General features: G+C 36.9%; 1 protein-coding gene across 9 annotated transcripts in view; it reads right to left on the bottom strand.

The window, feature by feature from the left end:
• TTC29 (tetratricopeptide repeat domain 29) overlaps nucleotides 1-22093 on the bottom strand; it is a 380444-nt gene that overhangs the window by 43166 nt on the left and 315185 nt on the right. For all 9 annotated transcript variants that reach the window (XM_051790953.1, XM_051790955.1, XM_051790959.1 and 6 more), the window contains 3 exons: nucleotides 13812-13903; nucleotides 8159-8282; nucleotides 5351-5582 (listed from right to left, as the gene is read on the bottom strand). In XM_051790953.1, coding sequence (XP_051646913.1) covers nucleotides 5351-5582; nucleotides 8159-8282; nucleotides 13812-13903 — 448 coding nt within the window. The remainder of the gene's footprint in view (nucleotides 1-5350; nucleotides 5583-8158; nucleotides 8283-13811; nucleotides 13904-22093) is intronic.

Genomic DNA, 22093 nt, shown 5'->3' with positions numbered 1-22093 from the left:
CTATCAAAGGTACAGCAGTACAAAAAATGACTGATACTTTTGAAAGCTAAAGGTGAGACAAGATAAAATTTAGCAAGTAATGAGTGCTAGGTGATATGAATAAGAATAAGCACAAGTTTAGCAAATTTTAAGGAGACAAATGACAGAATCACCTCTCAACTTTTTTTTTTCCTATTAGGTTTCCTAAATGTATATATTTCAGCATTTTTAACCACTGTATTTTTCCAGAAGTGATCAAATAATTCTATTTGATAAACCCCACAAAAATGTGCAGAAGCCATCCTGAGAATTTCTGTAGGGGACACGGAAACCTTTGAACTACTTTCAAAATGCTTATTAAGAAGTGAGCCTTTGTGCCTCTGGCATAGGGACAGCCTTGCAGTCTGTACTTGGTCACACACCTACTTTACATAATTTAAAGTCATAGTTCTTATTTACCAGTGTGAACAAGTGGATAATTTCCTTACCTCATGTTCAGTTGCATTTTCTGAGAAAACACCTTTCAATTTCTCATTATTTTTGTCATATTAACAATACATTCTGAAAACTTAAATAAACTCTCAGCTTTTATAACTCACTATTGACATAATCCATAACCATACAGAGCTTGAAGCAGAGTCCATTGCAGATCCTATCTCCAGACTCTTGCACAGTGAACAGACCTCTGAGAGGGAAGGGGTGCCCAAAAGATCGTTTGGAGGCATGGGCATCCTGGCTGCCTTCCAAATCAAGGGTCTGAATCACTCCCATCTTCTTTACAGCAGTGACTGAGAAGAACAATCACAGTTTGGCCTCAGTTCAAACTCAGTCTAGCTACTTTGTCACTGATAGCATATACATTTAATGATCTTTACTTGACAAATTAGTTACAAAATCCATTAATATACTATCAAGAAGAAACATGCCAAAAGAAAACACTAAGACTGTGTGCTAATTTCAGTCACCACACAAGCCTAGATATTTGCCTTCTGTGCTTGCTAACTGCAGAATAGAACTTACTGACTAACAAATGATCCAAACAATATAACAGACACAAAACAGGGGCTTTGAGGGAGTGCACACACGTGCACAATACTTGCAGTCTCACATCAGTGTCGTGATATCCCAAAATCTCTGGCAGAGCTTTAGATTTAAAACATGCAGTGAAAGGAACATGCTAACACAAGCCTCTACCTTTCCACTGACATCATATAAGAACTACGTAATGGATGTATATCTTTATAAGGTACAAAGGTTTGCTATTTTCTAGTTCTGATCAGTGAACCATACATTTTCTTAATCTTAAATTTTCTGAGATCAAAAAATCTGCAAGCACCAATAAGCAGGTACTGGGCAAATACAAAGTGCACATGAAGATAGGGTTGGATTTGCAGTCAAGCATTTTGGGTACAGTGTCATGGCAGTTTTATTTAGTAGGCATTTGAGGTAACCAACAAAATTTATTAGAGAAGGAAAGACAAGATTTGAAGTTTTCCTGGTAGTGTACTTCAGAAAGAAGAGAGAGTAAAAAAAAAGCAGTTTATCACATTATGAAGCAGACTGTTCTGCTGTTGGACACTATTACCGAAATGGCCCATAAATTACACAGCTGTGGTAAGTTACAGTAGAGAAATGTTAACTGAATTTGTGTAACATAATCTTTGATCTCATATCTCACTTCTGACCTTCCCATTCTTGAGGGATAATCCTTTTATTAACGAATGACAAAGTTACGTACAAGCTCAATCAAAAATGCACCTGGTAAGATTGCTATATTTAAACAAATTAGCAATTTTGTGCTAGCCAAAAATGTTTCACAGAGAAATGACTATAAACCATCTTGAAGCACTTTGAAAAATGTGAATTGGGAGGATGAAAACTTAACTTTTTACACAACAAAAAGGACACAATCACACTAGGGAATGTACCATTCCTTACATCTTTGAGAGGAAGCTAGAGAAAGAATATTGAGGGACTACATATTTGGGAGTAAGAACAAAAGTTCATTAGACTGTATTTTCCAAAGCTATATAGGTTTAGCTGGTGCATGCATTTTAAATCACGTTGAAGGCTGCTCAAGTGTGGAATGCTAGAAATAGTCCTAATCATGCTGAAGTTGATGATGCAAGATAATTCCATTGACCATAAGACTTCACAATTCATGACATGGGTAAGGACAATCATTTATGCAGCATTTGAAACCACCATAAAGAAAACCCCAACAAAACAAACACAGAAAACCTATGGTAAAATGTGTCAATTTTGCCAAGTTCTCCGAAGTCAAAGAATGTGAATCTAAACTGTGGTCAAAAGCACATACACATACTATTTCTCAAGAAAACAATTGAAGACTTTGTAGTATGAGGAAAACAATATATTTTAAGTCTACTCTCAAAAGTGTTTAAATGGTTTCCAGCATCCAAGGGCTCTTGCTGAGGCACAGCCCTGCCAGATGCAATGATCTGGACTAAGAGTTGCCAGACTCACAGAAAACAATTTCTGGTCAGCATTTCATGTAATCAATATGCAAAACCAGATTCAAAATTTTCCTGCCTTCAGCACCTTTAATTATTCTTCTCTCCTCTAGAAGGCAGCAAGTCAAGAGATTATTTATTGAAAGACCAGTGAAATGTTTTCTCATCAGACAATGTTAGTCAAGCTGTGGGTTCCTTTTTAGGCTTTAATGTGGAGTCACAAGCCTTTTTGCCAACTGATTCTGCTTATAATGTTTTTTATACATTTGACTAAACATAAAAAGAACAATAAAAACATATTTGTTGTTGCAGTGGCATCTCACACTGGCACAGATAACCCTCCTGTAAGTGACGTCAGGTAAATGAGTCAAAGGCAATAGATATAAATGCATCCTCCTTTGCACTTATATAAACATTGTTTTCTGACAACCCCATCCCTTTTGTCCATGACAACTCTGGTCAAAACATCTATTTTATTAATAAATGTTGAGGTAAATTGAGTAATTAATGGTTCTTTCTGCCTGGTTATTGAAATGATTGATTTAGAAAATAAGTCTTGGTTGAAAGACATAAGGTGTATGGCAGCACTTGAATTTAAATGTAATTGTTCCTCCACTAGCTTAAGTATTTCTTTTGCCTAAGAATACAGAAACTACTCTTATTTTTTTGTCACAGGAGAAATGTTCAGTCAGAACAGTTAGAAATAAAAACTTATTACCTTTCTTCTCCTTTTCATTAAATTCCCCTGTGGATTAAGAACTACCATTGTATTCTTGTCTTTATCTGTTTTATCCTGAAAAAGACTGAGAAAAATCTAGTAGATTATCGACATTGAGCTGTTTGAAAGAGCTAGAAATACTGCTCTATTATCACAGCAGGAATTTCCTAAGTGATGAGTTCATCATAGGATGCACAGACAGTCTCCTGGAAGGTAGAATAAAGGCTGTACCTGAAACTCAAAGGCAGTGAATCCTAATCTTGAATTGGTGCCAGGTCATGTTTTGCCAGACAAAGATATTAAAAATGTAATGCCAGTACTAACGAGAGATTTGGCACACAAAACATGAAGAATGTTACAGATTGTGCTGACAGTGTGACACTATGTTTTCCTGGATGTAATCTGGGTATCATGAGAGTAAGCTTGGAGCACTAATGAGAAGAATGATATTGAACTGGAAGAGCTGCTAAATATGCAGTAGCCACAGGGTTCCTGGAGCGAACTGGAACTGAAATGAAAACTGCAATACTGAAAGTAACAGAGGGTAAACCAGGCACAAATACAGAAGGAAGAGAATCTCAGCAGGCAAAACTTGTTTCTGGTACCATGCTTGCCAGGACATAAAGGGCTTTTCTAACCATACTCTGTTTATCCCTGAAGTACTGTTAAAGAGGAGCATGAATCTCGAGCTTAAAGAGGCACATATTTCAGGATATAAATGAGTTTCACAACTGACTGCAGAAAGAAATGTATAGAAGTTGAACAGACAACCTCGTTAGGTATAAGAACTAAAATACACATTGGAGATAACAAAGATCATCCTCTCTCTTCAAGGTTCCTGGTTTTTTTTGCTGTTGCCATTGTTGATTTTTGCTGGCCTCCTATTTGTATCAGCTACAGTTAGTGATCCTCAAATGAAATGAGTATAAAATTGGATTCTTCTTTGGCCATCTCTGTTGGAAATTTTGGCATCTGCACTACAGGTCTACACAGGAGACATGCACCCAAATAACTCTGACAGTCAACAAAATCTGTGAGTGTGCTAGGTATTCACTTATTGAGATAAAAATCACAAATATATATATAGCCACTGTAAAAGTGTTACCATCACTAGAACTTAAAACACTGTTATCTAACTCATCTCTTCAGCATGCCAATGAATGTCCTTGTTCAACAATTCTCAGTAGCTTCTAGTGTTGCCTCTGGTATCCTGGCCCCTGTTAAACTGCTAACATCTTTAATTACCACTTATTTTATATATAAAATTTACAACTAAAGTTATACTTAATTTTCCAATTCTATGAAAGGGGGAGATACAGAAGAAAGCATCAGACAAGCAGGTTTTTGTCTTTACAAGTATGATACCTGAGGGAATAACACCACAACCCTGAAGCTCCATATTATAACTTTGGCCCAGATGCCATTTATTTCCACAGTACTGCAGACTCATGCTGGTCACATGAATGCAGAGAAGAAAGTTTCAAGGTGGAGTACATTTATCCCTTTTCCTTCCCCAGTATGATACAGTTTAATACTATCAGTACTTGGAGATAATGCATAATTCAGTTTTTCTTGTATTAATATATAGTACAAGGGAAAAAGAGCAAAGAAAATTTAACCCATGAAGACAAAGGTCTACTCCACACAAAGTAGAGACCTTGTCTCTACTCCACCTGAGCCAAGGAAATACACTAAAAAAACCAGAGTTGTTTTTATTTTTTCCCTTCCTCTCCATTGTCAAGTATAGAGATACAAAAAATTATCCAGCACATTCTTCTGGATTCAGAACTACGTCAAGCAGAAATTACTTCTAATTTTTAGCAACAGGGAACTTGTTTTTGGATGCACCTGAAAAATGTACTGCAAATGAAGATTATTATTATTTTCTGTAAAGATTAAAATAATGATATTTGACTAAAGTAATACATCACTGTTTGCAAACAGCACCAAAAAAAGTAAGTTACAATCCAGAGCAACTCCTACTATCTGTTTCTCCCTACTATCCTGTATTTTAACTTATTTAATTCAGCCTTTACAATAAGCACACAAAGGAGTAAATCTAACCTCCATTCAGCACAAGGATTAAGCCCAGGAAATAATTTCATAAAGCTCTATAAGAAAAATGACTTAACTGTTGAGGACAATAGAGCTCTAATGTGTTTCATAACCAATGCCTTACCGACTGTAAGAGGGTCAGTGCACATGTCACTTCTGGTTTCCTTCCATGCCAGCAGGTACTTGAGGCTGACGGGATCTTCTGCTGCTACATGGCTGTTAAATGCCACCATCAGCTGATGAGCCTTTGCAATGCCACAGTAAACCTTTGTTTCATCCACCAAGGGCACACTGTTTAAAGTTTTGGCTGTCTCAGAAGCCTGACTGAAATATTCGAAAGCTTCAATATAGTTCCCCTAGTAAAGAAGAGATAAAAAAAGAAAAGAATTTTAAAAACTAGTAGTCACCTGTATTTTATCTTGACTTTAGAGCCTACTCCTCTGGCACCTGAGAGATGTTGCAGTGGAGAGCTCAGCCCACAGAATGACTCAGGGTAGGGCATTAAGCAAATCACTCTCCCTTGCTGTTCCTTGACCCCTAAAATCCAGATGAGCATTGCTCATATCTTTCTCAGGAACTGAATTGTTTCTTGGTTATCTGTGCAGTATTTTGAACACACAAATGCAAGTATATCAGTGCTTAAGTATTAATTCTGATTCCAGTCAGGCCATTTAGAAATTATCACTATTGTTTCATTACATTCAACATATCTGCGGGAGGAAAGGTCCTAATTTATGGTGGTACTAAATTTTAGAAAATAAATCCTAAAAATGGAAAGAAAGAGAACAATTAAGTGACAGACCTATAGCACTGAAAAGAACAGAAATTAAAACCTACACATTTTTGGGTGAAGAAAAGGGCATACCAAACCCCAGGGATTACTCCTAATCACAAAAAAGAGAAATAGTAGGAGAAATGTATGTCAACTGTTGCTAAATAAAAAACCCAAATAATTTCTCTCTTTATCCTACAGAATACAAAAATCCAACATTTATGAATCCAGTAAAAAGGAGTATAAACTACAGCAGATAATACATTAAGAAGAACTAAAAAATAAAACAAGAACTATTTTTTATGTGAAATATAGGAGAAAAACCCTTCTCAAATTCTTGATCAAAGGGGAATAAAAAGAAAACTAGGGAAAATCATAGTAGGATGAAAAGCTAAAATAGTTATTGGCATATTTCTTCATCTCTTGCATATTTCTTCTTTTCCATGAATCTACTTTGAGTAAGCATCAGAGATGGAGTCAAAAGAAGAGCTGGAGGAGCGAGCTTCTAATTTAAAATGTAACATACCACCTGACCAAAACAAAGCTTGAAGAAATCTAAAGATGAAGAGGTTAAATTGCTGGGAAATAAGTAACATCTCTCACTAAAACTAGGTAGTATAATCCAGCCTTGAAAAGTAGTACATTTTACATTGGTATTACACAATGGTATAACAGTGGATAGTAGCTTCATGCTCTAGTGTTGGTTTTGTCTAATGTTTAATTATTATAGAGAAAATCAGATGAAAATTTTTTCAAGTTTGTCAAAAAGGGTAAGAAAGGAGGGTTTTTTCAAAGCTTTGAGGAATTTCACAGGGACCTAATAATACTATCTGAGTGGTTATGTGATAGCAAATGACATGAATTCTTTAAAAAATGAGAGGTATTTCATACTGCCTGAACTATTTAAAACTTTTGGTGGGTTCTAGTTTACTAAGGCTCAGGAAAGTCGCCTTGAAATAATATGCCCGGTTCTGCAGTGGCTTCTCCTAAATTCAAAACTGCTCTAATATCTGGTAAGGTCAAACAAAATATTAGCATGCATGGGGAGAAAGATGGAAGTTCTCTGTAAGAGGAATCCGGAAAAAAAAAGCATTTGGGGGTAGTATAAGTCAAAAGGGGAAGTAGTCTGTTTAATATATTACACATAGAAATTATGACCAAAATATAGACAACAGAGGTTAGAAAGGGTGATTTTGAAAGGGTATTTCTATTTTTATTTTATTCAAAGTGAAAGTGTTTCCTAATTTCCACATTGTCCAGTCTGCAGAACAAATTCTTATTACTTACCGTATTTAAATATTTTCGTGCAGCATTTCAGCTCTAAAATAGGTGTTAAAGGGCTCAGCATGAATCTTTCACTTCTGCAGTAATGTTTTTAACCCTTGTGATTTCAAAACCCAAGAACTACTGCAGTGCAAGCACTGCATCCCTAGACACGGTAAGGAATGCAGCAAGCATGGAAAATGCTACCCAGACAGGCAGCCAACAGAACTGTTCTGAGACTGGCACATGGGTCTGAAAGAAGCACTTCAAAAAAGAATTTAGACACTATGAAAAAGGGAGTGTCTTAGTTACCTCCAGCTTAATATTTTCCACCACTGCCCACCTATTGATTCAAACAGGCCAAATCAAAGATGCATGGAGGTAATACAGAAGAGAAAGGTCTTCCACTACTAGCACAGACCTTTGACAAACTACTTGCTGCTAGTACCCATTTCATAAATTTGGCTGAGAGAATGTAGGCAAGAAATCAAGCTAAGATTAAAAATGGCTTATTAGTATGCAATGCATCATACATTAATGTATATTGCAATAAAATTTCATTTGCACTAACTGATGACTCTTTATGGGCACGTATGGCCTCAATGGTAATTTGGATACAGATTTTTCACAACACTGGAGGTTTACCATGATCTGAATTTGGAGGTTTTATTCATCTATTCTAAAAACAATACCCTAAGTGTTAAATATGGTGTGAAATTCCCACCTTTTCCAAAAAAATTAAGGCATATTTTATTTAGTCAAACAGTGCCTTCTCATCTGGTAACTCTTGTAAGCAGTACCTCGATCAAATCCTCCTGGGTCATCTGACAAGCAAAATCAGTATTTTACCATGAAGTAAACCAAATTGCTTGAGATCATTATGCAACTAGTACTTACTCTTTCATTGTGAACTTTCCCAAGTAATACATTTGCATCCACCATGCTTTGGCTTAGATGAGCATTCTCAGCATTCTTCATAAACTCTCCCAAGTACTTCAAAGCTTCAGCTGACTTCCCCTGACTGAAGAAAAGGACAGGGACAAAATTAAATATTTACTCAGATGGCTTCTCCAGATGCTGAAGACCTGTCCCTTTGTTCTGAGGTAACTTGACTTTGTGATGACTCATCCATGACTTAATTTTATTTCCAAATGGCCTCTAGCACTACCTGTGCTGAGCCCAATGAGATTAGTCCACACAGAACGTCTGAGGGCAGAACTGAATCCTTTCAACAAAATATAACAACATTTTTCTTCAGAATATTGGGCCATATTTTAAATCCAAGAATGAAAGTGCAGGTGATGATTTAACAGGGATTTTGAATTTTCCATTATTTTAATTTTTTTTCTACTGAGAAGATGATAACGTTTTCAACACAGGTGGACCTCACATCCTGACAAAACAAGGGAAGGAGATAAGAAGGCTGTTTTTTCAGTAAGACTTTTTGTGCTGCTGTCATTTAGAGCTGCCATTTCATGCTCTAGAACCCTGGTGGTGCAGCAGCAGCCCCATAACAGCGCTGTCTCTCAGTTCTGGGGGTGACAGCCTTTCCCTGAGTGTAATACTGCACTTTGGCTGGGTGCATCAAAGGTTGCCAGGGTCACACAGGCAAACCTATAAAGTATGGATTGCAGGTGCCACCCCCAAATCCCAGTGAGATTAGAGCAACCTGAGGTCACAGCTGAATCTAAGCTGAAAATTGGCTAATGTACTTTGACAATAACACTTGCAGATTTCCCTTTTTTTAATAAAGCCACTCATATTAACAATATAAGACCTCGGCAGTGTGATTGCAAGATGGACATCTGTGGTTGCTTGTGAGTAAGGCACTGTGCTCTTTTCCCTTTAAGGCTGAAGTGTTACTCCAGCTGACCTCAATATTAGCCATGAACTTGAGTCACTAATGTAGGAGCGTAGCATGCTAAATGTCAAGGCACCAAGCAAGACAGAAAATCCAGTCTTAATTAAGAAATGCACAGAAACAGAAGTTTCTGTAAGTGATGAAGAGTTGTGATTTATTTTCTCACCATTTTAAACCACTTTCAAGTTATATTCCTGCAGCAAATGACTGCCTGGCATTTACTTACATTACAGTTTTTATTATAAACTATATTAGGAAGATGTGCTTTCAAAGTCTGGCAGAAGTCTGCAATTCCCTGTTTTATGCTATCAGAGTAATTATAAAGGGTAGAGCCTGCCATGAAACAGGAAATACAGCAAAGCTTAGCTGCAAATTTACAATATTGCAGTGACTATCTGTATGTGACTGAGATGGGTGAGACTGCTACAAAAGGATGCTAAAACATTGCAAAGTAACATTCTTGAAATGTTCAAGTAAATGAGTAAATGCTATTGTAAAGCCTAGTTGTCAATAAGCAGACTTGGATTTACTAAATTTTCCTAATTTAAGTATTTTAATACCATGAGAATACAAAAAAACCCCGGACTGTAAACATTTGCCAAATGTCAAAAGGCTTCTAAATTTTAGAATTAGAAACATATATTTTTTAATCTTTTTTTTTCCTAAGAAGAGAAAATCAAATGTTTCCCTGCAGAAATACAGAATATGATTTATATAAGTTAAAGGACAAGGTTAAAGTGTTAGACAAATATTAATTCCAGTTTTTCTAGTTTTCTATATGCAGTGCACAGGTGCAACTTGAAGAGCATATTATATGGTATAATCATTAAATCCATTCAACCAGACCTTTGAGAGTTAAAAACATATATTCTGAGGAAAAGGACTCCTTGGTCCAAGGAATGAGAATGAAACAGTGCAGAATATTTGTGTATCAAGGTGATTCCAGTTTCCAATTGGGAAAACAGGACTGTTAACACCCACATCCCCTGACAACTGTCCAATTATGTATATCACACTTGGCCTACTGTTTGCAGTAGAAGTAATCAATAAAGGATGTGGTTGAGTGAACATAGATTTTGGTTGAACCAATGCATGAAAACTTAATCATTTACTCAGAGTGGAGAAATCAAATAGAGCAGAGATGAAACAGCCACTAAGGGGTTTGTTGATTGTGCCACCAAGTTTGTGGGCTAGAGGCTGAAAGTAATAAAGCAAATGGAATCAGTGACAGGAGAAAATGTAAAAAGGTTTTCTTAATTTCATGAATTAATAGAAATGTTTTGATGTATTTTTGGCCATTTTTTATATTTCACATAAAAACCTATGCTCCACATATAGAAAATATGAAAATTGCTAGGGCATATAACCTCTTTCAGGAAAACAGAAACCAATTTGATACATATCAGAAAGGTATTTCTCACTGTTAGAACTTCACTTATGCCAGCCAGCAATTGGTTGGTACAGTTTGACAATTTTTTAAAGGAAGTACTTCCAAGAGCACTGCATCTTGAGATATTTAAAGCATGCTAGAAGGATTACTGAAACACTTTATCCTGCACAGGATCTGATAACATGATAAACAGGTCTTTCCTACTCAAAGGGCTAATACTTTATAGTTCCTTCAAAAATCTACATGTTATTTTATACAGCCGTATACTTTCTATCTCCTTAGACATCACCTTCCTAAATGCATAAAATGTAATTTCCTAAAGATATAGTCATTCATGATCCCACAGAACAGTTATGATGACTTCAGCAGAAGAGATTACACATCTACAGCAACTCATTTTCCAGTTTCATGCTAAAATGCCCTATGAGATTTTTACCCCTATTAGACTTTTATGAAAATATGCACCTTTTATAGGATTGCTCATGTGATGGAATTGGATGTATAAATCATATGTCCACAAGAAGTCATTACCATGGTGGACACTGGCAGAATAAGTCAAGAACATGATGCTATTATGTCAGATTTTTTTCCCTGGAAAATGACATGCCTAAATGCACATGATAGAGAATTTCAGTTTCCTGTGGTCTCTGGAAACATCTGTAGCAAAGATTTCACAAAATATTCCAAAGCCACAGACAGATTCTGAGCTATTCAGGAGGGCTCAGTCACTTTCTCCAACCTGTCACAAGGAAATCAGAGCAAATTCTCATAGACATTATGGCTATAACACGTTATTTTTGTGAAACGGCCATCTTTTCTTTGTAAAGACATTATCCATAAAATTTAAAATTAGTTGCACAGGTCTAGCCTAGATCAGGTACAAATACAAGTAAAGAAAAAGTGAACAAGCTGAATATGGAGATTCAGTCAACCGCAGTGACAGAATAAATCAATGCATTTATCCAACATGTACTATGTCCAGCTCTGGAGTTCTCAGCACAGGACAGATATGGACCTGTTGGGTGCAGAGGAAGCCACAAAGATGATCAGAGGACTGGAGCATCTCTCCTATGAGGACAGGATGAGAGGGTTGGGGTTGTTCAGTCCGGAGAAGTCTCTGTGGAGACCTTACGGTATCTAAAGTGAGCTTATAATAAAGACAGGGGCAAATTGTTTAGCAGGGCCTGTTGCAATAGGACAAGGGGTAATGATTTGAAGGAGGTTTGATTTAGATTAGATATAAGGGAGAAATATTTTACAATGAGAGTGGTAAAACATGGCAAGAGGTTGCCCAGAGAGGTGGTAGGTGCCCCATTCCTGGAAACATTCAAGGCCAGGCAGGATGGGGCTTCGAGCAACCTGTTCTAGTTGAAGATGTCCCTACTTATTGCAGGGGGGCTGGACTAGATGACCTTTGAAGATTCCTTCCAACCCAAACTATTTTATGACCCTATCTTTCTATCATTCTATGATTCAAAGCTGCCCAGGCTCTTCTACATACAAGTTTCTCAAATAACTGAAAGTTGCTGAGAATCATCATGGCATTTTACAGGGTTGAGCAGTTAATGCCTATCATATACCTCAAGCTCTTCAAAGCAAGGACATATGTAAGGTGTTTGATTTGGTAAATGTTCTCGTGGCACAACTACCAGATGTCTTTTTTAAAAATATGACTGCCATTTTTCAGAGAAAGGGTTTATGTTTGGGTCTTCACCTGTGCAATAGATTAGCAGTTAAATCCCTGATCCTATACATGAAATTGAGTTCCTCCTTCACTTGAATCAATCAGAACGTTCCTCTTCTAGGAGAATGCCTTAAATACTAAACTGAGGAGTCTTACTGCTCCTAGTACTCCCTCTTATTGCACCTTACCTACTGTTTTCCCTCTTTTTCAAATTACAAACTGGAAAGCAGTGAGACTGTCCATTCCTGGGTAGCTAAAGAATGTTGCCAGAAAGTGTGGAGTACAGATTTGATGCAGCAGAAAAATCACTAGCCATTCCTTTTTAAGGTAAGGATTTGGATTGGCATGGTCTATTGGATGAAGGATTTAGCAAACTGACTTCAGAAGGATCACCAAATCTGTAAGTTCTGAGTAAATAAATGTATATGCCCTCATTCCAGAATGCCTAAATCACATAGGGAGGAAATTAATATACATGGTTTACTAGGAGTGTTCTCTTGACTATCTCAACCCACCCTCTACCCAGACTGATGCTTTCCCTGAATACAAGGAGCCCATGAATGCTTCTGAGAGCTCAGACAATGCTGTACTCATTGCAAAGCCACTCTTTGTAACAGCTGGTTTTCTAGCAACCAAATCTTTCTTGGTTAGGCTTAAGATGGTGTTGAAAACTAGTTTTGACCTGGTATTCTTAGTCTGTTCTGTGTCTCTTTGAGTATCTTATCCCATATCCTTATTTAGGATGCTCAGAATACGGGTAGCCACAAATTATGTATCAGAGAGCTGAAAACAACTGTGGCTGTGGCTGGTCCCTTTATGCTCTGAAAGGCCAAGAGACAAGGGGTCCAACTCAAAGAGGAGAATTTGCTCTGCACACTGAAACAAACCTGGTGACAAGTCCTTCTCCATAAACAATTTGCCAACCTCTATCATGCATCATGTGCACTGAAGTCCCCAAACATAGGATGAATCAAGAAATAGCTGCAACCTTCCTTTTTAGTCTCTTTTTTCCCTGATTCATATGATAATTGCATTAGACTACTTGATGTCAAAATCATTTGTGTCAGAAGTTGAAGTAGTTTCAAACTAATTCACCTGGAAGAAGATTTTAATGCCAGATGCTGAAACAAAAATACTGAACACAAGCATCGTATTTGCAACAAATGTAGTTACACATGCACAAACCAAAAATGTCTTCAGAGAAGAAACTTACAGTTCAGAACATATTACACTGATACACCTACTGAAGCTGGATACATTCTTCAACTCTTCATGTCTTTTTAAACCTGGAAAATAGGCTTGCATTTCTATTTTCAGTAAAGTCTCTCCTAAACTTGTGGGGGGGAAAAAAAACCCCAACAACTTCAAAAGCCCCCAAAATGTGGAATAAAAAGGACATGTTATAGTTTACAGGTAAAGAAAAGCTAGGACCACACACTTCAAAAAATGTGTACCAGTTTAAAATAACTTTGGATTAAATGGTCACTTACTGCAAGAAGGGCACTGCTTAAAATTTAAGCAGTCAGTAATGGGAAGCGACAGACCTCTAACAATTTAAGTCTTTCACAGCTGAATGAATCTGCACTGACAGTCAGACAAGGATATGCTAACCTACCTTGCCAGGATCTTGGCTGCAGCTGCATATGCTCTGCCCAGGCCAGCAGAATCACGAAGTGCTGTGAATATTGCTAAAGAGGTGTTCAAAATCTGTGAAACAAGAAAATGAGACCCAGTAAATACCATGATAAGAATTTCCACTTTTTTTCTTCCCTGTCCCCCCAATCTCTCTGTCCATATGGAACACTAAATTAAAGCTTTTCCCCTTCTACAACTGTTCTCTAAATAGCCATAACGGGACTAGAGGTTTTGAGCATTACTTATAGTTGTTTGAAACCACTCAATAATTACAAATCAGAAAAATGCAACTTGCATTCCATTTAAATCTCCGTATTTTGGCAATTTGCAAAAATCAGAGGTACTACCTGTTTTGCAATATAAATTTCACTACCCATGATTTAAACTAATTTAAGAGCCTGTGCTTTTATGAGTTTCTGATAAGATTTTAGGAATGGTATCCTTTGCATTCACAGTGTTTTAGAACAATATGCTGAAATACAACTTAGTATTTTCTTTCTTTAATCTGCCACAAATTATTTTAGTACAATTCAGATGCCCAAAAATGGAGTTAGAGGTTATACATTTAATCTATGTTGCCCTAAAGTACTGTAGATAACACTGTTATTTTTCTGAGTAATTATTCACACACAAGCAGTTGGCTAACATTAGTTTGGAATGTACTCTATTATTATGAACCTTCCCATAACTGAAGGCTTACAGCTGCTGCACAAAAACATATGATCTTAATTCAATTTAACACTGACATCACCTGTATTGCAGAATTTCTTTTCTCATCCATTTTTTTTTTCAATGGTGATGACGGGAGAGTGCATATAAAATTAAATCTTATTCTTTCCCCCCTCCTCTTTGTTGCTTGACCCAATCTATTACACACATGAGAAAACAGGAAATCTCCAAAGACTCTCTATGGAAATCCTTTTTGCACATTTCCAAGAAAGGAGTAGTGAATGTCATTTACCAACTCTGAAGGGGGATGGGAGATGCTCAGGGAGATATGACAGTATCCTGCATGCCCCAAGATGCCTATTTATACTGAGGTAAAAGATAGGGCATTTTCTATTAAGATGGCATCCCTTGTCCTTGGCAAAGTGCATGGTTCAAAAGAAGACAACCTGTGTGTGCTAATGCTAGATATGTCACTATTTCCATCATTATTTCCCACTACTCAGATTTTCTAGTTCTTGAAAGAGTTTTACTACGTGCAGGAGTATCCCTGGACATGGCTCTTATTTTTTAGCTGTATAAGCCCTATGTGGACAAAAAGTAGCACTTATTAATGTGCACTGTCCTATTTATCATCCTTCAAGTACTTTCTTATCAGTTGTGTTCTCATGTACATCAGCATTGCATCCTATACTTGAAGGTCATTGCCAATTGAGTTATCAATGCATCAGACATGACAAAAAGAGTGCAAAAGGCACCTCAGTTAGGAAGTTGTCACATCAGCTCAGAACTCACCCTAAACTGAATGCACACCTAATGTTGTCAGGGCCCACAGTGCATCCTTCTAATAACCCAGGATGGTAACAAAAATGGACACAAGTGTCCAAAAAATCAGTTCTTAGTATTGCATTTGACTCAGGGGACATACAACATTTGTTGTAATAATTGTGCTCATATTAGAAAGCCTGCCATAAGAGTGTCAGGAGGTCTCAAAAATGCTACATACTGGACTGAAATCATAACTAGTTCAAACTGGCCTCTACAATATTAACTAGGACACAGGTCCTCTAGTCATTGCTATCTAGCACAGAAAGGTTACTTAGGCACCTAAGGCTTCAGCTACTGTACATTTTGTTTCTATCAAAGATATCACAAAAAAAAAGTACAGATAAAACCAAGGAAAAACCATACTCAGAGTAGCTGAAGTAAAAAGTTGGTTCACTGCATCTCTGCAACAGCTGCAAGAAAGAAGTAAATAAATAAAACCTCTCATTCATATTGATGAGAAGTGCTCATTTTGGTCCCAGGTTACTGCTACTGTACACAAATCAGATATTTCATTCTAAACAATGATGAAATAATAATACGTAAAACATTTACATAAAAGGGAGGAAAACTTGATAAATTACACTAGAAAGTGTACTCTTTGTGTCTGTATTTCAAATGACTCCTCCAGCTTCAGAAAATATGCAGGGACACAGAAAGGGACACATGCTTGATGGAAAGGAGCTGTGTAGTGCCCCTGTATGCTACAACTGCCCAGTATCCATTTATGTGTAGGAAGTAAAGAGGGATTCCTCACCTCTGGTGCATACCTGACCTTCAATATTCAGGATACAAAGAAAAAAGAAAAAGAGAGAGAGCAGGATAAAATGCTGAGTTAACACATAAGCATTAGAGGATTTCACCCAAAGTCTCTTGCAAATAAAGCACACTTTTCATTTTCATTTAAAATGAAAAACTATAGAGCTTGCATTCTGGTAAATCAAGCAGAATTGAGAGAGAAGCTGCCAGAATCTGTAAACTGCCTGAAAACAACAAATGGACAAGAAAATTTCCCAGTTTATTTTTATGGGACCCAAACAACCAGTCCATCTAACACAGTTGATATAATTTGGATCTAATGGAATTTATAGTTTCCCAATGAAAGTTTTCCTACCTTTAGATAGAAGCAGAGCCAGAAAAGGGTATTTTATATATATATTTTTTGGCCAATCTGTACAGAGGATGGTGACATCCAAGGAAGAGGTGGAACATGTTAATACATAAGAATCTATACCTGTAATGTACACTAAAAACAGTGAGCTTGGGTATTGCACAAATTTAGCTGTATTTCCTTCTCAAAAGTTAGACAAAGTTTTCAGAGATTTAGAGTAACTGAAGAGTCATAAGGTCTTTCTTTATATTTTGTTATGGTTTGTTGTTTTTTTTTCAGAATTAACTATGTACAAAGAGTTCTGAGGAAGGAAGCTATTGGAATGTATTTATCCTGATCATACACATAACATTATTATAAAATTTCTGTTTCAAAGAGAGTTTGAAACAGAACTCTAGCAACTAGTGGGAAAAAACTATTGTATAGGAAGTTGAACAGGTTAGAATAATGTACAGTTCTTTCTACCCCTATATAAAAACTGCACTGATTGAGGTCACGGATTAGTTTTTGGCTCTGTGTGACCAATCACACTGATTATCTCAAACTTTTGACTTCTGAGGGTCTGCAGTGGAAATAATAGTTTACAAAACCCAAATAACATGAAAATCAAAGTCTAATACAAAAATGAGCAGTGGGTTCTGATCCCTTTTTCTCATCCATGCAGGAGGTGGGAAGGTGGCAGGGTGAAGACTTCAGCTTTGTCTTCTGTGTAATAGTCAACTGTCTCCCACGTGCCATCCACTGTTACTTTGGTGTATGTAGGGAAAAAAAAAAGAGAAAAAATAAAAAAAGGAAAAAGTTGCCTTTATGGCTCAAAAATAGAAATTTAAAAAAAAAATTAGAATGCATTGTACAATTTCCCTGGTTTTCTTGCTTAGCACTAAAAGGTGGAGGCACGTGCACCTGGGAGGAGGAGAGCTACTGTGGGAGCATCCATTCATACAATCAACTATCTTCCTGGGTTTTTGTAAGACTGTTGTGTCTACAATTAGTTACAGTGTAAAAATAAAATAATGAGCTCTGCTTAAATCCTCAAACTAGAGCCTATTTATGGTATAGCTCTTGCACTAATTCTCTAGCTAGTGGTGAATTTCATATTTACCTCCTCTGCCAAGAAAAATATTAGTCAGATCTCAGGCCCAGATTTACTTCTCAGTCATCTCAGCATTATGCCACGTGACTCTCCTGGGGTTATTCCATTAATGTAAAACAGATACATCAGGTCCTCCCCTAAGGCCCCCCCAACCCCAAAATCCCACCCTTTATTTTTTATTGTTGTCACACCTGTGCTTCTTTTATATGTACATAAAAACATATGCACACACCTCATTAGTATACACTGAGGACTCAGATAAAAGGACAGAGGTTGTGCTAAACATTCATACATCTGGGGATAATGGACAAAACACTAAAATCGAAAGTATGAATTTATGTTGAATACAGAATGTCTATCCAACTCAAGATTAATGCTGCTACTACTGTTTTGGTAAAATATATTACTCTGCCAAAAGCACAATGAGATAATATCGATTTATAATACTGTAACCTAAAAAACACAAACCCATAGATTTGCTCTCAGCTTTCCACTTGATATTGTTGTCAAACTTTATTGGAAACACCTTTATTTTGATTTCTGAAAATCTAGCTGTGTTGAGCCATTTCACAGCTGGTGAGCAGTAAAGATGCTTCTGCCTCATTTACAGATCTTGAACATGAATCAGACAATCAGCAGGAACATTAGTCAAAGAGATCACCAGCTAATGATTTCTGACAGGCACTGCAGACACAGGCCAAGGCCCAGCCTGGCTCGCAGCATCTGACAGTATTTTTCTGAAGCCAACAATAGGTGTTGCAAGACAGATAATGCAATGAAGTGAGACTACTGGCCTCATACCACTTAGTATTTCTTAAATACTTTAAGAAAAAAACCAAATAGTTCTGATGGTCTCTAAAAAATCACTTTGATGCAGCCCAGTGACAATAAAAGATAATAGAACTGTATGCATAGGCATTCTGCAGTTCAGTGAACTCTGCCCAGTAGCTCCATAAGAAATGCATATTTAGAAATTACTAAAAATTTCAGTGTTTATAACCATAATGTGAGTGGTTACATGCCTGTGGCCATGCTGAGTAAGAAAAGTTTCACAACAGAAACCCAGATGCATTCTTATTTTGGCCAGAACAGTGTGGGAGAGGTTGGACAGCAATAAGAAAATTGTATTGTTTCATGTAATGCATTGATCAAAATGAGCAGAGCTCACTGATCCCAGGAAAATCCTGCACCAATACCATCTGAATGGCAGGCCACACCTTGTTAAATGCTAAATGTACTCAGGTATAGTGAGCATCCAGGGTAGAAGCAATACAGCATTCTGTCTGGAACCATGCAGTTAAGGAATACAAAGACTGGGTGCCCCACTGGGGAAAGAGGGACCAGCCTCTGATTTGCGAGAACTTTTAGTTCTCCCTCTTTTCCCACAACTGAAATTCACCAACTCAAATGCTGTGAATATTAACTCCTTGCCCTGAGCCCCATCCAGTTACACTGGACTGTTTGGTTTTGATAAATAAACAGAAAAAAATTAATCAGAAATGCACAGACATTCTTCCTGCAGAGACAGAAGGACTTTTTCTGGAATTAGCCAAACTGGTCTGTTCCAGAACTCTATTCCAGGGACTTTATTGTGGGTATTTTGATAATGCATAGCATAAGCACACATCTTGGAACAAGGGAGTTAGGGACAGGGGAGGGAATAGAAGAATCCTCCCAGAAGTCTGTCCAAGTCAAACAACGAAGTGGAACACCCTGGTTCAAGACTTTCCACAGGCTCTTGCTAGGACATGGCCATCGCTGCCTGGTTCCCACTCTCCCTGTGGGTAACTGCTCTATCCAGCCCACACTCCTCCCTCCCCTGATATACTTGGCTATCAAGTGCAGTGTTTACCTTTATGCTCTATAAATGCACAGTAATATATGCTTCAGGTTACTTGTGTCTGCATCTGTTTGAGGGATTAAAGGAGGGAAGACAAACATTTCACTCATTTCTTAACAGTCCATCAAAGTAAGACCTAGGGCTCTTTGCCTGTATCAAGTCTTACTTGTATTCTTCACGTAATATTCAGAGTATGTACATTTTACTTTGATTCTGAGTGGATTATATGTAAATACAGGTAACTAATTGAAAAAGTTCCTTTCCCCAGAGTAATTTCAAACTTCTGTTGGCTTCCACAAGGTCAGGAGGTCACCCTGTATGCTTCATTTTGCTGCACAGGAAACTTAAAAGAGATGAAATGTACAGATGATTGAATTAACATTAACTTGTGTTCCCATCCTTCTTATTTATTCTGTATTAGTTTCTGTATTACTGTCCTTAATTCTGACCTTCTGTGCCACTAATAATTGTAATAATTCTGATTCTCTACACCAACAACTTTGAAGGAATGAAGTCATAATTTCTTTATTTCCTATACCTTATAAAGAGTTTTATTAAAATAAATAAAATTTTTTAAAAAAATTCATCCAGCTCCTTGAGAGCAAAAACCTAGGCAAACATGAAATAGTTTGTTATTATTGTACAATTTGAAATCTTTACTGCAAAAGACATTGCCCTAGAAAAGGTTGTTGTAATCTTTATTTAGGATGGGAATGTAATGTTTTCCAAACCAGCCACTGTTGACATATTTCTTCAAAATAAAGCATGGCTTAGCAGTCTGGAGTGAAGAAGCTTCATCTGTTACCCTTTAACAGTCATATAGGAGGAAAAAACAGTTTATGTATCCTTTCCATCCTGACAGATGTGACAATAGCTGGAAACACTGTGCCTGCCAAGAGCTTTTATCAAGTATGTTATAACAACTAGTAATAAGTGTAAATAATAAATGGCTACGATCTTATGGGAAACGGTGGCAATACTAAACAATTTTTGGTGCTTGCTGATGGGAGTCTGCTAGTCTTGGAATTCCCTGGCTTCCCAGTAGAGTTTTGGCCTGACAATAAACAACAGTTTAATACTTTATCTAATCCCAGCCAGGAGGTAAGTTCAACAGCAAGCTTTTGCAGATGTTCACATCCAATAATCTATTCATAATTGATGAAACAGGGAGGTCAGATGTAATGGTTGCTACTATTCCAGCAACAAATAAATGGTTATTGACAAAACAAGGCAGTGTGGCGCTGAGTGCTGAGCAGTGACAAGCATGAAACAGTGCTGAGACAGAAGTAGTGATGTGAATACAGCCCTTCATCCTGAGAATTCCTCAATGTGATGTGTGGCACGAGGGCCACTCTGACACATAAGCAGATGGAGGTGACTTGTAAAGGAAAAATGAGATTCCGCAAGTACATAAGAGACAAAGGCAAAGCCGGAGAAAGGAACAAGGAGAAAGGGGTGGAGAAGATTGGAAATTTGGGTAAGTGCAATAATATGAATCGTTCAGAAATGTTTTTGTATAGCAGCACTGTGATCCAGATGTCTGGACTGCTTTTATCAGATTGTTGTGTCTACACGAATGTACCTGGCTGTCAGATCACTGCAGCCTGCTAAGACATTAATATCATACTTTATGTATGTGCATGCTTAAATGCCCATTACTTCTTAGACAAAGCACCTATAAATATTCTTTTTCATCCTCATTAATATCTTTAGTCCAGTGTTGAACAGATATTTTTAACTACACGAAGTTTTCCTAGCTAAAAGCAAACAAAAAAACTTTAAAAATTTGCAGGACACAATGGTAAAAACTGCAGAGATAAACTGGGAAAGCATAAAACCAATTTAAGTCAATTAAAAAACATCAGTTTTCTGCCAAGCAATATGGAAGTTAAGGAAAAGTTCTCATTCAGCTGAAAACCTTATATTCTTTAAGTTTTAACCCACATAATGTGGTAAAAGGATTAATAGACTGTTCTTATTGACTGAATAAAATTTGAGTCATTTACATGCAAATAGACACTTGAAATCTCTTGCATCCATTTCAGTGCTAAAAGATAGTATTTTTACAATGTTTACTGTGTAATATACTAGTATGAAAAACAGCAGAATGAAATGGTGGCCATTACTGCTATATTGTGTAGTCATAAAAAGATTTCAGACAGAAATATTTTAAATATTAATATTACTAAAATCATTTAAAGCACCAAGGAATGTGAAATCGATTTATTTAGAAGTACAATTTATTTCACACTTTGCTACCAATTCTTTTGATCAGCTCTGAAATAATACATAAGCTGAAAGCAAAACAGCAAAACAAATTGCTTCCAGCAAGGAGGTAGGAAGCTCTAGGTTTTACACTGGCACGCTTCAGTGTTTTAACTTCTCAGGTTATTTATCTATCAAAGGATGAATTTTAAATTCCTTAAGACCTAATGGCTGAATCAAGACCTATTCTCCAACCTAGCCATCAATGGTCCTGATCAAGCAAGGTTGTTATGCATTTGCTTACACCAGAATATATGAGTTGTCCCCCCGAAGTCAATGAGAATAACTGAATTGAAATTTAAACATATATTTAATAAGTGAATTGCTGTAGCTTGAACTATGCCAATCTGAGAAACCAATCCAATTTTAAAAGCCTTACTTTACAGAATATTTTTTTATAACCTGTTCATTAGAATTAACTATACAATGGAAAACAAAACCTCCCAGATTATGAATACATTT

This window comes from Manacus candei, unplaced genomic scaffold (genome assembly GCF_025592945.1).
Source record: "Manacus candei isolate 608988 ecotype Guabito, Panama unplaced genomic scaffold, ASM2559294v1 h1tg000028l, whole genome shotgun sequence".
Lineage (NCBI taxonomy): Eukaryota > Metazoa > Chordata > Aves > Passeriformes > Pipridae > Manacus > Manacus candei.
The sequence above is the reverse complement of the archived record's forward strand: the minus strand, read 5'-3'. Positions and strand labels throughout refer to the sequence as shown.